General features: G+C 52.1%; 1 protein-coding gene across 1 annotated transcript in view; it reads left to right on the forward strand.

Moving 5' to 3' along the window:
• The window catches only part of Bmp7 (bone morphogenetic protein 7), a 64,139-nt gene extending 51,086 nt beyond the window's left edge, over window positions 1-13,053 (forward strand). Inside the window, exons 4-7 of the mRNA XM_057781919.1 lie at window positions 2,663-2,860; window positions 6,878-6,954; window positions 8,335-8,445; window positions 11,093-13,053. Coding sequence (XP_057637902.1) covers window positions 2,663-2,860; window positions 6,878-6,954; window positions 8,335-8,445; window positions 11,093-11,242 — 536 coding nt within the window. The 3' untranslated portion in view covers window positions 11,243-13,053. The remainder of the gene's footprint in view (window positions 1-2,662; window positions 2,861-6,877; window positions 6,955-8,334; window positions 8,446-11,092) is intronic.
• Window positions 13,054-13,278: the final 225 nt, after the last annotated feature.

The following is a 13,278-nucleotide window of genomic DNA, read 5'->3' on the forward strand; positions in this document are numbered from 1 at the left end:
CTGTCACACCTGACCTTCCTTACTAAGAACCACAGGACAGTGGCACCTGGGTCACGTCTCACCCCTAAGCCGTGACAGTGACTGTATCGTGAGGAGGATTAGGTGCCTCTTGTCCAACCACATCCCGCCCAGCCCTGAGGCAGGGGCCGAGTCAGCTTGAGCGAAGATGCCTAGGTGGGAAAAAAAAGTGCCATTTAGCAGGGAAACTGGGATGTGAGACCACTGGCATCATCCTGTTTCACACAGTAGGAAATCGAGGCTGTGCTGGCAGCTGGTGGCAGGTGCAGGCTTTGGTTCCTGCTCAGCAGAGGTTAGGACCAATGGAGGTAGCTTTGCTGACAGCTTCCAGCACTGCCCGGCAGGTCGAAGGGGCTTCAGGGCACCTAGATTTAAGGGGTCCCGATAGGCATCGGGGTTTTAGGTGAGGTATTTTTATTCTGCCCTAAAAGCCTTCCAGGGGGGAAGCGCAATTCCTCAGGGCCTGACTTTAATGGTTTCTTTTATAGACTCACTCATGTTATAGATGGATGAACTGGGGGGGACCCTGCTCAAGAATGCAGGAGAGCTGGACGATGAAAAGGGGGGAAGGTAAATTGTGGGGGTTGGGGAAATGTGTTTTCTTAAACATGAACTCTTAAAAACCACACTGGCTCCCGGGACTGAGCCAGGCACTGGAGGCTGGGCTTCCCCAGGTTTGATCTGCCTGGCAACACTAGCTGAAGTACGTCCTGATGGAGAGGAGCCAAGGTCCTCCAGAGCCATCGCTGCTGCCGGCCGTGGTTCTGTCCCTGGACTTGAGCCATAATATCTGCACTGGTGAAGTGCCCTCCCCACCCCCAACCTCATCTAGGGTCAGATTCGGTGTCGCTGAGTTGCACAGTTTTAGGCAGGTCCCTCAACCGCTCTCATCTTGCTCTGCTGCGCACAGCCAACATTGTCTGACGTACTCATCAGCAGTGTGATGTCAAATTCTGTTTCTAACGAGCTCATCGCTGTTGGTGCGTGGGAAGGCATATAGAGCAATCTTACCATCAGGGCCTTGGGACAGCCTGGGACCTGCTTGTGAGTCACTTTTCTCAGTGTTGTGACAAAATGCCCAACAGAGCAACTTAGGGAAGCTGTTTGGGAGCATGGCTTGAAGGTCCAGTCCATCACGACATCCAGGGCATGAGGCAGCTGGTGACAGCATCCACAACCAGGAAGCAGACAGAAATGAGCAGGAGCTCAGCAGTCTTTGTTCTTTAAACCCATTCCAGGACAGGCCCACCCTGGAGGTAGGGATACTGCCCACCTAGAGGGTAGTTCCTCCCAGGTCATTAACCCAGTCTAGAAACTATCCCCTACCCATAACCAGAGGTCTGTTTCCGTTGGCAATCAACATTGACCATTACAACCTGGAGTTAATTCCGTACTTTGTAACTCTGGTCTCTGGGTACCAGGCTTTCTTGGAGTACCTACCTCCTGTCCACGCTTTTCAGGCTTGTACAATGGCAGGTTCTGATGTGTTTTGAAGGAATTTGCTGAGTGACCGTAAAAGGGCTGAGAAAAAAGACAAGTCTGCGAGACTGGCGCATCCTTGGCTACAGCCATGAAGGCTTTACAAAGACGGGAAACTGAGGCAGGGGGCTGGGGAGTAGAACGTGGAAGACAAAGTATAGTTTAACTGAACAGATGCTGTGGGAAACCCCTTCTTGGAACCAAGGGTCAGGGTTAGAGTTGGGGGCAAGAGTAGCCTCTCCCTCACTTTTCACAGAGCCACTGGCCCCTAACATGAAGCCTTGCCCTGCATGGCCTTGTGTTTCTCAAGGGCTTATACCTGCCAAGACCTTGTTCAGGCATAATGCTTGCCACAGGCCTGGAGGTGATCCGTGCCTCTCGCCTGTTAGCAGTGGTCACCCAGTGTGTCTTCTTCCCTCCCCACCAGCTCTCATCCTCCTGGAACCCAGCTTTTCCCTCCAGGCCTTTATGTCTGCAGGGTCCTCCACCCGTAGTGCAGGGGGGTCTCAGACTAATACAGGGAGTCTCTGGCTAGTTCAGGGGGTCTCAGGCTAGACCACATACATGGGGCTCATTCCTTACTGCCACCCGGTCTCTCCTCTGGTGGCCTCTCCATTGTCATCAGGTGTCGGCAGCCATGCTTACCTCATTGGCACACAACAGTTACACCGTGAAGCCTGGCAAACCAGGTGACCCACTCTGGCCAGAGCAGTGTAAGCTGCACTAGCCTGAGACCCCCTGCGCTATAGCCCTAGACTCCCTGTACAAGCCTGTGACCCCCTGCACTAGCCTGAGACCCCTTCACTATAGCCCTAGACTCCCTGCACTAGCCTGAGACCCCTTGCACGAGCCTGAGACCCCCTGCGCTAGCCTGTGACCCCCTGCACGAGCCTGAGACCCCCTGCGCTAGCCTGAGATGCCCTGCAGGTCTTGGCCTGGATCCTCATGCTTCTTAGTGTCTGGGTCACCATTGATGATTATGTGCTGTCTTCAATGCTCCCAGGGATCACCAGAAAACATGGCACTCCTAAAATAGCTCCTGGAATTATCCAGATAGTCCTTGTCAGATGAACAAATAGCCATGAATAGGTTGTCAGGTGAGGACGGAATCTTCCCCCACCCCTTCCCTGTCCCCACACCTCTGTAATGGACACCTCCTCTGCAGGGCAGAGCATCAACCCCAAGTTGGCGGGCCTGATTGGGCGGCACGGACCTCAGAACAAGCAACCCTTCATGGTCGCCTTCTTCAAGGCCACAGAGGTCCATCTGAGGAGCATCCGGTCCACTGGGGGCAAGCAGCGCAGCCAAAACCGCTCCAAGACACCCAAGAACCAAGAGGCACTGAGGATGGCCAGTGTGGCAGGTAGGCCAATTCAGGTCCGAGCAGTCAGGGGGGACCATATGTACAAGTGCATTGCGGGTAGACCAGACCAGATCAGCCTGTGAGCTAGGATGCGCCTGTCGAGCGTCGCTTCTCCAGGACTCTGGTGACCTCGAAGCAAGGCAAGTCTAGACACAAACTCAACAAGCCTGCTTGCGAGAGCTCCAAACGGACTCGGTCTTCCCTCGGCCTTGGGAGTCTGAGGAAACACTCAAGGGGGTTTGGGCTGTTGAGAACTAAAAAGCGAGACCACCAGGCCATTGCTCCCGCTCCCTCCCCTGCACACCTTGCATTGCGCTTGTCTTCTTGAGAGTCATTCGGTTTCTGAAAGGAGAAGGTGGCCCACTGCGGCTGTTGGACCTATTGTTTCTGGGATGTCCCGCAGTGTCCAGGGGAGACTTCCGTGGGTGGAGTTGGGTCAGAAATGTATATGAACACAGTTCTCTTTCCACAGAGTCAGAATCTATTCTTAATTCAGAGGCTATGCCAATTTTATGGTCCAAATATCCCTTGGTATTCACCAAATACCCCTATCCCTTGGTAGACATGGCCACTTCCAATCAGAGGTTTTTATTCCAATCTCAAGCTGTAAATCCGTCTTAACGACTTGATACCTAATGACTCAGCACACATTATACCTGTGTAGCATGGCATTATATATTAACACACGCATTACAGAGTGGAGAAGAAGCTGTTTGGGAAGAGGCAGTGCTACTCAGCAAGGCTGTCCTAAAGCTGGAGATGCAGACCTGACCTGGCCTCAAGGACAGTCTCTACGGGGACTAGATGAAGGGGTCTCAGGTTGAGCTCAGGGCTGTTCAGAGCACAGTTGCTGAATGCAGACCTAGGTGAGCTTTGGTGTTGGTTTGCAGAGGGTTGAGGATGACAGGCAGGGGCTGGAGTCCTTCCCTGTGGCAACCCTGGACAAGGTTCATGACTAGTGACCAGGACCACGTGCCAGCACGTCTTGGCTGTCCTTCGATCCTAGCCTAGGTGAAGAGATAATATGAAGGATGGCTCATGAGTCTGATGTTCTGACATAAGCTATACTCATAGATAGCATTGTTCATAGACACAAATAAACTACCCGGAAGTGGCACCTCTGGGTCTGGCTGATGTTGCTGTTTTACTTATATAAATGAGATGCCGAGTCCCTCTGCCTCAGCATTCAGACCCAAGATGGAGCCACTCGGGGCAGCACAGCTGATCTGTAAAACAGATTAACTGTGGCGAGGTACAGTCAGAAAGCTGCTGTTTTCAACAGTCACCAGGAGTCACCTGCCTGCTCTGCCACCTGAGTGTGGAGAGAGGCTTCCTAAGCTTCTCTTCTGCCAGGTAGGGCCTTTTATAGGCACCTCAAAGGGGTCTATTAACCCCCAAATTAAAAAAAAATACTGAGTTCCTTCATATTTGGGGACCTTGTTTATGCTGAGATTGGAATCCTGTGGTGGAAGCCTAGGTCTAGAAGCTCTCCGGGGCAGGTAGAAGTGATTATGGCCCTCATCTGTATACAGTGACAGGCCCAGGATTGGGGCTGGTGACTGGGTAACTCAGCTCATTCCAGGGTTGCTAAAAGAGTCCCTATGGGAACTGAGCTGAGGCCCACGAGCAAGGCCAAGCTGACCCCGTTGCTGAGGCCTGTGTGCCCTGAGGGTACAAAATCCCATGGTTTAGCTTTTCTGACATCTTTGAGACTGGTGACTATGACAAGGATGTTGCTAGAGCCACAGGTGGGTGGGACGTTCTCCTGGGAGTCTGATCTTTGAGTTTGAAATCCATCCCAAGCAGGAGTGGGAGTTTTCCGTTTCCAGGCCGTGTGTTGTGTAGGTGTGAGGTCATGCAGGGAGCTCTGGGAAGAGTGGCTATAGCACCAGGTGAAGTATCTGAGACTTCCCAGAAGCCTGTGCAAACTCAGCTGCCAAGAAGCTCTGGCATATCCCTTGCCAGCAAAGGTGACCTTGTCTTGTAGATCTACAATGTTTGCCTCTGGAGTGAGGAATGCAGAGGGCTTGACCCTCCGGAGTCCCCCAGAATGCCCACCTTCATACCTCCAGGACAGGATCCTCCCTCGAATGACAGCTAGTCCCTCTGGCTCAGATTCTGCCTACTCCCATGGATTTCAACTCCCTACTCTCGTTTTAAGTTCTTCCAAACCTGCCTGGAAGTTTAACATAAAAAAAAAAAAAACAAAACCAACAGTACTGGGGCTCCACCCTGGCTTAGTGAGGCAGCCTGTGCGTGTGTGTAGGCGTGTGCCCAGTGCCTTTAAAGTGCTCACACCTCACATGATGGGCCACACAAGTTGAATTCTCTCTTGCATGCACAGTATCGTTTATGTGTCCAGTTGGAGACACATGTCGCAGCATGCCTCTGCATGAAAGTCTCTTTCCTTTGGACCACTCCTGCCCCGGGGTTCCAGCTGCTACTGAGATGCAGGTGGATAACCTGGGTCCCTTATTCCCTTCAGTCCAACACCCTGGTAGCTGACCCTTGGGTGTAGCAGCAAGTACAAGCACCTATCCTAATTTGCTTACTACCTGAGCAAGACTTTTCAGAGGTAGCTGTGCAGCTGCTGGTGGCTGCCACCTTCTGTTCACCGGCTTTCTGCTATACTGGGTGGGGTGGGTGGAACAAGATTGGGGGCAGGGGAACTAGATGTCTCCCTTCCCTCACTTTTCTGCTAAGAAGGACCTGAGAATGGTGGGGAATTCCAACCACCTTCTCCAGGGCCCATCCCCCCCCCGCAGCACGCCCACAGCTTGCTTCCAACGTTAAACCAAAGATCTTTACTGGGATCTGCCCCTTCTTTGCACGTGATAGTGATAGACATGGCTAATTGGTACGGCACCTTTTCTCATATCTCACTTTAGGATCTGCCCAGACTCAGAACTGGGAGCTGTGGGCAATCTGGCCCCAGGGATCCTACTCAGAGCTGTACCTTGCTTAGACTCCTTCACCCTGGGCTAAGGATACAGTCCACTTCCCTTTCTCTTTCCTACCTGCCCCCACCCCATGGAGGAGGGAAATGGGGCTGGTGGGGTGGATAGTGCTAGTTGCAGTCCCTGGCTTTGCCGTGATGATAAATGGCACCTTAGATATCCCCTTCATAGCAGTTCCAGGAGGTAGACCAGTTGTCCAGGTCTGTGGACTGTGCTCTAATAGTGCCCCGGCCCTTTGTGTTGAGACAGCCTGGCCTGTGCTATTTCTTCCTGGACAGAGCTGTGCAGGTGGAATTCCGATGCATCCTGAGAAGCACACTCTCCTAAAGGATGTGTGTCACGTGTCATCGGACACCCTGTGGCTTGTCAGTAGGCTCAGAGGGAGCAGTCATCACCTTTGGGTGGTTGTAGGGTGTGTAGGAATGAGAAATCGCCTGAGCGCTCAGGAACCTGGCCTGCAGGGCTCTGTCGTGTAGACAGGGGCCCCGGGTTTTATGGGCAAGGATGTGGAATGGTGGAGAAGGTGATAGAAAGGATGAGTCAGGCTGGGGAAGTCATCAATCAAGTACCAACCACCTGTGCAGCTGCAGAGTAGAGGAAGCTTCCGTAGCCGTGTATGAGGGACAGATTCCCACAGTGTTTACAAAGTGTAGCCTCTGGCCCAAATCTACAAACTTGTGTCCTAGAAAACCAAGCACACTGTTCTTGTTCCTTAAACTCAACAGCTGTTGCGGGGGCGTGGGCTTTCCCCTGGTTTCTTCCCGGCCGTGTCCCCAGCCTTCGTTCTGGACCTCCTGTACCCTCAGGTGCATGAGTGTCTCAGGGCTGACTTGGTGGGCCAACTCAGGCAGAGTGGTCTGGAAGTAGGATAGTCTGGGCGGGATGGGGGGGGCTCTACTAAAGGACAGAGGTGACCATGAAGGTCTCAAACTGGCTTCTGAGTCATCACTGTCCTTTCAGCCCCTGAGTCCAGTGGTTGCTCTCCCACTGCAGACTCAAAGGGACTTGGACACGTATGTGCTTCCCTCTCCTCCCTGGGTTTTTCTCTTTGTCTATGCAGAAAATAGCAGCAGTGACCAGAGGCAAGCCTGCAAGAAACACGAACTGTATGTCAGCTTCCGAGACCTCGGCTGGCAGGTAAGGATGGTTGAGCTACCACATATTGGGCCTTTCTCTGTCCCTGCCAGCCGCAGGGATGTCTCCATGGGTGCAGTGTGTCACAGTCCATGTCTTTTCCTCCTCGGGACTAGAGTCCCATAAGTCTCAGGCTGGCATTGAACTCACTGGGTAGCCTGAGATGACCTGCATCTACCTCCCAGGCACCGGGAGTACAGGAGTGTGCAACCATGCCTAGTTTGTGTCATGTTGGAATGGAACCCGGAGTGCCCTGAATGGCAGGCAAGCACTCTCCCAGCTCAGTTCACAGTTCTTGTCTTTGCTGGTGAGGTGTCAGGTGCCAGGAGCCCTGACCTGAGAGGGGGACTTGAGTTGAACATGTGAGGACATCCATGATGTCCCATGGCACCCAAGGTGTGGCTGACTCTTGGGATCAGAACTTGAAGCACCACCCTTCTGAAGTGTGTACTTCAGTCTCCATGCACACCCTAGTGCAGCCCTTGGCTTGCTGCTTCTCACACACATGACCGTGTGTTTGAACCCAGCCCTGGAGGGCCAGCTTCCTCTGCCCTTTCTCCACCCTGTTCAGTGACTCAGATCGGGAGTTTGTTTCTAAGCCAAGCAAGCAGGCTGCTGTGGTAGAGCAAGGGGCTCTGAGCATACTGTTTATCCTGTGTGCTGTGCTGGACACTCCTGCAGCAGGAGCTCTCGGCTTGCAATCCCTAGACGGTACCACTTTGTGGGTTAGCATGACACAACACTTCCAGAGCTCAGAGAATATGCTCTCTGGATTACCCAAGCCACAGAGGGTCACTAGCCTCTTGCTCAAGAAGGTGCACCGGGCATGGAGGTCTGGTTTAGACTCACAGGCATGTCCTGTCTTGACAATGGGACAAAATGTTGTCATCCACAAAGTTCATGCTGAAGCCATACATATAAAGAAGGTGCAAGCAAACAAACAACGAAATTACGACATTTTCGTTGTTTACGTATTGTGTTGGGTTTCATTAGTAGCTGTGCTTACCCAGTGGGTGCAAGGTCTAGGCTGTGAGATGAACACGCCTGGGAGCAAGCTGAGGCTTGCCACCCCCAGCAGGGACGGGGGTGGTTTTAGGTGTGGTCTCTGACCCTTGGCTCCCTCCCTGCTGCTATTGCACCTCTGGTCCAGGAGACGCAACACAAGGGCGGCCCCTCTAAGCTTTGACTTGTCTTTTCCTTCTGCTGGGCTCACAAAGTATCATGCTCACTTTTCTGGCCCTGAAGGGACCCCACAACTCAGAAGAGCATAACCTGGGCCTGAGGGAGGACTCCACACAGGGTGGGACACACAGGGGTGGGACCCTGCCCTGGGCTCTCTACAGGGCCGGGTTAGGACCTGGCCTCACTCTCGTCTCTTTGCAGGACTGGATCATCGCCCCTGAAGGCTATGCTGCCTACTACTGTGAGGGCGAGTGTGCCTTCCCTCTAAACTCCTACATGAATGCCACCAACCACGCCATCGTCCAGACACTGGTGGGTACCCCTGGGGGTGTGGCTTGTAGGAGATGGGAGTGGCTTCTACTGCCTTTAACCAGAACCTGAGCAACTGTCTGTCCAAGTGTGTCATGACTCTTGTGGGTACCTGCTATAGAAAAAACTGAAAAAATATGTTTTAAGCATATAGTGGTATGAAGATGAATATATATGCACACACATACACATATATATTTATATATCTTGGACCCTGTCACTGTGCCTCGCTGAGAATTAGGTCCCCTCCTGGTGGGGACTGTCCTCTTGAGTGTCAGCATGCTGTCCTGTGTTATGATAAAGTTTGACTGCTAGCTCCTGGGGCTCCCCCAGTCACCAGCCCCTTTCAGAGCGAGGGCTTTCTTTCCCAGTTTTGACCTTGAACTTGAAGCTTAAATGATTTGAGAGGCGTTACTCTGTTGATTGTCTGCAATGTGCCAGAACAGCCCCGTGTTCCTGATCTTGGGCTTTACTGTCCAGGGGAGGAAATGGCCAACTGAGAAAATGAGAGAATTTCAGAGGGAGAATGTGCCCGAAAGGGAGGAGGGCAGGAGCCAGCCGCCGATTCAAGTCAACCCTCTGTGGGTCACTGTGATGAGACCGTACTGGCCTCAGATGCTGGGGGCCAAGGTGACCTTGCTCCCTGCAGTGGGTGCTGCCTGGACTTCTCTCAACAACTGAGCATCCATGCTGGTTTGAATTCTGGTGCCAAAGAGCTCATCACATGACCCTCTTCCACGCAATTCTGTTTACTATTCAAATTTATGTTTATTCCACACCATAAGTCCTGAACGGAGCTCATCGCTCATCGATGCTTTTCATTTAGTCCAAGTTTTACCCTGTGGCAGAGGAAGGGCTCCCCATCACTCCCTCCCTCCTCTCTCTTTTTTCTCTCTGTTTTCCTCTTGTACTTGCTTTTATGGTTAAGAGGCTGCACCCCAGAGCCTCGTGCACGCTTGGCAAGCTCTCTACTGTCAAGCTGTCTCCTTAGCCATCAGGTTTCACTAAACTATGGCCTGATCTTGATTTCTCTGTGACCTTGTGACCCTCCTACCTCAAACTCTATTTTGAGTTGCTGGAATTACAGACTTGTACCCCAAGCCTGGTTTTTCGAGACAATGTCTCCCTATGTATGTAGCTCTGGCTGTCCTAGAACTCGTTCTGTAGACCAGGCTGACCTTAAACTCAAAGATCTACCTGCCTCTGCCTCCCAAGTGCTGGGATTAAAGGCATGCACCACCACCACCCTGCTAGCAAGGCATATCTTTAAAGACTGGTTTTCCAACGTTTTCCCTTCCCCTTAACTATAAACTTCAGAGCTGCATTTGGCATGGAGTCTGCAGCTAGGGACGGAATGAGCTGTCCGGACCTGGTGCTCAACCAGTGTGGGTTATCGGACCTCCTCTGAGCAGCCAGAAGGTGCTGTGTCCTGTGTTTGGGGGCCTTTCTCTAGCATCCTTCACCACTGCCTTCCTTCCTGGCCCCGGGGCAGGGGCACAGATGCTTCTGTTAGCATTTCACTTCAGGGTCCATGGAAGTGTCCACTGCTGGAGGGAGGGGGCCTCTGTAGTCATGTAGACCAGGGGTAAATCCTTCTCTGGGGCATCCTCGTGAGATACAGTGGAAATGAACCAACACACCTAGGACTTGGTTAAACTTATTCAAGAGGAGCAAGATGCGGAGGGTAGAGGTGTGTAAGGATTTGGCGCTGCCCATCAGGAGAGCTGGAAGGAGCGGTCTCAACCAAGTGAGCTGCTGAGATGTATTTGTTTGCCATTCCTGGTTTGCTCAATACCCAGAAGTTGCTCATTAATAGCCAGTCAGGAGCTGGGGTTGTGGCTCAGCTGGTAGGCTGTTTTCCTAGCACGAGCAAACCCCTGGGGTTCAGTCTATAGGGCTGAATAAACTGGGTGTAATGGTTTAGGTCTGTCATTTCAACCCAGCACTCAGGAGGTGGAAACTAGCGACATAGCAAGTTCAAGGCCAGCTCTGGCCTATAAGAGTCCCTATTTCAAAGAAACCAGTGACACATGAGAAGAACTGAATCTCTGGCCTGTCTGGTTCACCTAATGACATGGACTAGTTGGCTGGGCTGGGGTCAGCTTGGATGAGTGGCGGCCCTCTCCTTTCAGTTTGCTCCACTCCCCACTATTCCCTGATGCTTGCTGCAGGTTGACTTTGCTTGCCAATGGCACTCACTTGGTACCTGCATGGCATCTGAGGTTTTCCTTGTCTGAACTCCTACTCTGTGGAGTGCATAGGTACCTGTGAGAAACAGCCTTCTCTTTGTTATCGTTGTGATGCTGGGGCTCGAACCCAGGACCTTGTGTGAGCTATGCAAGCCCTCTGCCAGTAAGCTACAACCCATCCCTTAAGATAGAGTGCTTTTTGCATGGGCAACGGTCAGGGAGGATGTTCCACAGTCCTCAGTTTGGATCCCCAGCTGCCTCTCCCACATCAGATGTGTGCAGGAAGCCAGGTTCCCTCTCCCGCATAGCGGAGGCAAGTCCTGAGCTGAGTTGAGTCACGAGACAGGCTCACCTGTCATTTATGGTTATCTTAACCAGACAGCAGAACTGTCTTAGAGAACGCAAGAAGCCCGCAGAAGGCCTCACCACCTCTCAGCATGATTTGTGTTGGTGGCTTGCAGGTTCATTTCATCAACCCGGACACGGTGCCTAAACCTTGCTGTGCGCCCACGCAGCTCAACGCCATATCCGTCCTCTACTTCGACGACAGCTCCAATGTCATCCTGAAGAAGTACAGAAACATGGTGGTCCGGGCCTGCGGCTGCCACTGACCTCTTCAGAGAGCCCGACCCTTTGGGGCCACATTGTCCCAGATCTGAGGTGTCTCACCATCTAGTCTCTCATTGCCCACCTTGGCGAGGAGCAAACAGATCAGCCATCTCTTCGAAGCCTTCCCCTCACCTCCCCGACTGGAAATAAGTAAGGTGTTAGAACCCCGAGTGCCCTGGCTGGCCAGCGGGCTGTAATTCTGGTACATTATGGACAAGATCCTACAAGCTGCCACATGCAACATTTAGCAGAAAAAAGATCTTTCAAGGAAGAGTCCGTTGGCCACATGGCCTCCATGGTGCTCTGAGCCCTTGAGGGGTAATTACTAGTGTCCTCCAGCCAGGGCATCAGCTGCAGCAGGAGGAAGGGCACAGCCAGGGTGGGCGCTTACGTCTGTGCTGAAGGAAGACCAGCAGAAGTCCCTGTAATAAAATGTCACAATAAAACCCATGAATGAAAATGGTTAGGATGTCACAGATATATTTTCCTAAACAATTTATCCCCGTTTCTTGTTTTGTTCTGACTTCATAAACAGAAGCTAGGGCCTGTGGAGGCTGGAGGGCCCCCCTCCTTTCCATTTGGTTTCCTTCTGAGGCTGCAGGGCCCAGTGTTTACCAGAACTGCCCAAATCCACTGTATAGAGAGGGGAAGGGGGGATGTCTGCTCAGAAGAAGCCAGGGAGTGCTGGCCTCAAAGGAGACACACACTGGGGTGGAAAAGGAGGGAGGCACACACGTGCACGCATGTGTGAAACACACCAAGACTTTGGCTCTGCCAGCCCCTTGGCCCCAGTTCCTGCCCTGTGCTGGGAAATAATGAGAAAATTCAAAGTGAATAAGCAGAAAGGCAGGACAGGACCTGTACTCCAGCCCTAATGAGGAAGCACAGGGGTTAGTCCAAAGCCCATGGTGCAGGGTATTCGGGGCAGTGTCCTCTAAATAAGGCCATCTGGTACCTCTCTGGCTGCACTCCAGAGCCAGGCCCTGCCCTTTACAGCTGCCTCTCCTCACTCTCAACCCCGTCAGAAGGCCATGCACCAAACTGCTTCCTCAGTCTGAGGGAGACTGGGTTCAGTGATGTCCTGTACTTGGAAGGACTTAGAGAATTCCTGCCTTAGAGGGGTCATTCTGTCATGGCTCAAGCAAGCCCACTCTGCCTGGGTCTGCAGTGCCCTAACTATCATGCACCAACCCCTAGCTTCATGTACAAAGCTGTGGCGAGGGCTGGACAATCTGCCAGTGTTTCCCACATCCACACAAAGAATGGGGTTAGCCAGGTGGGACCCATTGCCCTGTAGAGTCTGATCACATGGGGAACCCGTTCTCCATATCTGTGATCCTGGAAACACTGGGTTCTCTTCTGTTATTTTATTTTTTTAAGTTTTTCTTCTTCAGTAGCTTGGGCTGCAGCCTCCACTCTGCCTGATCAATGGAGAGAAGAGTATTTCATCTTGTAATTTGTTTTGTGTCTTGGCAGATCTGAGGCTTTTTTGTGTGGATCCCTCTCGGTACGCATTTTACCACTCATGGCCCTAATCCGTCTGCAGTGTCTTTTGTACATTTAAATGTGTAAATAATTGTGACAAGACAAAGAAATTATTTATTTCCATCTGAAGTTCTTTTCAAAGGCTCCTCGTGGAGAACAATGGGGTCGCTTTCCTTCAATCTGTTTGTTTTCTTATTTAAGACTATTTATTAACAGTCGGACCGATGTACCCATAGCTGTCGAATAAAGTGGTCCTTAGTGAAGACGCTGTATGATTAGAGGAAAGAGGGGTTTGACTTTGCAATAAAAGGAGACATTTGGTTCTGGTTGTCAGGCCCATGTGTGTATTTGTGTCTTTCCCCTCACCCCTGTGCTCCTGGACACTGGAGTTTCGTCTGCTGAGAACCCACAACCTTGATCTCTGCCATTAGCGGGATGTTTATCATCGAGGCCCAGGGGGAAGCGGTGCTCATCAATATTTGGTGCAGCTGTGTGGGGCTCCAGGCCGGAGGGACAGAACCAGACAACAAATGCGAATCTGGTAGGCTGGGAT

The sequence above is a fragment of the Chionomys nivalis genome, chromosome 9, assembly GCF_950005125.1.
Source record: "Chionomys nivalis chromosome 9, mChiNiv1.1, whole genome shotgun sequence".
NCBI classification, from domain to species: Eukaryota; Metazoa; Chordata; class Mammalia; order Rodentia; family Cricetidae; genus Chionomys; species Chionomys nivalis.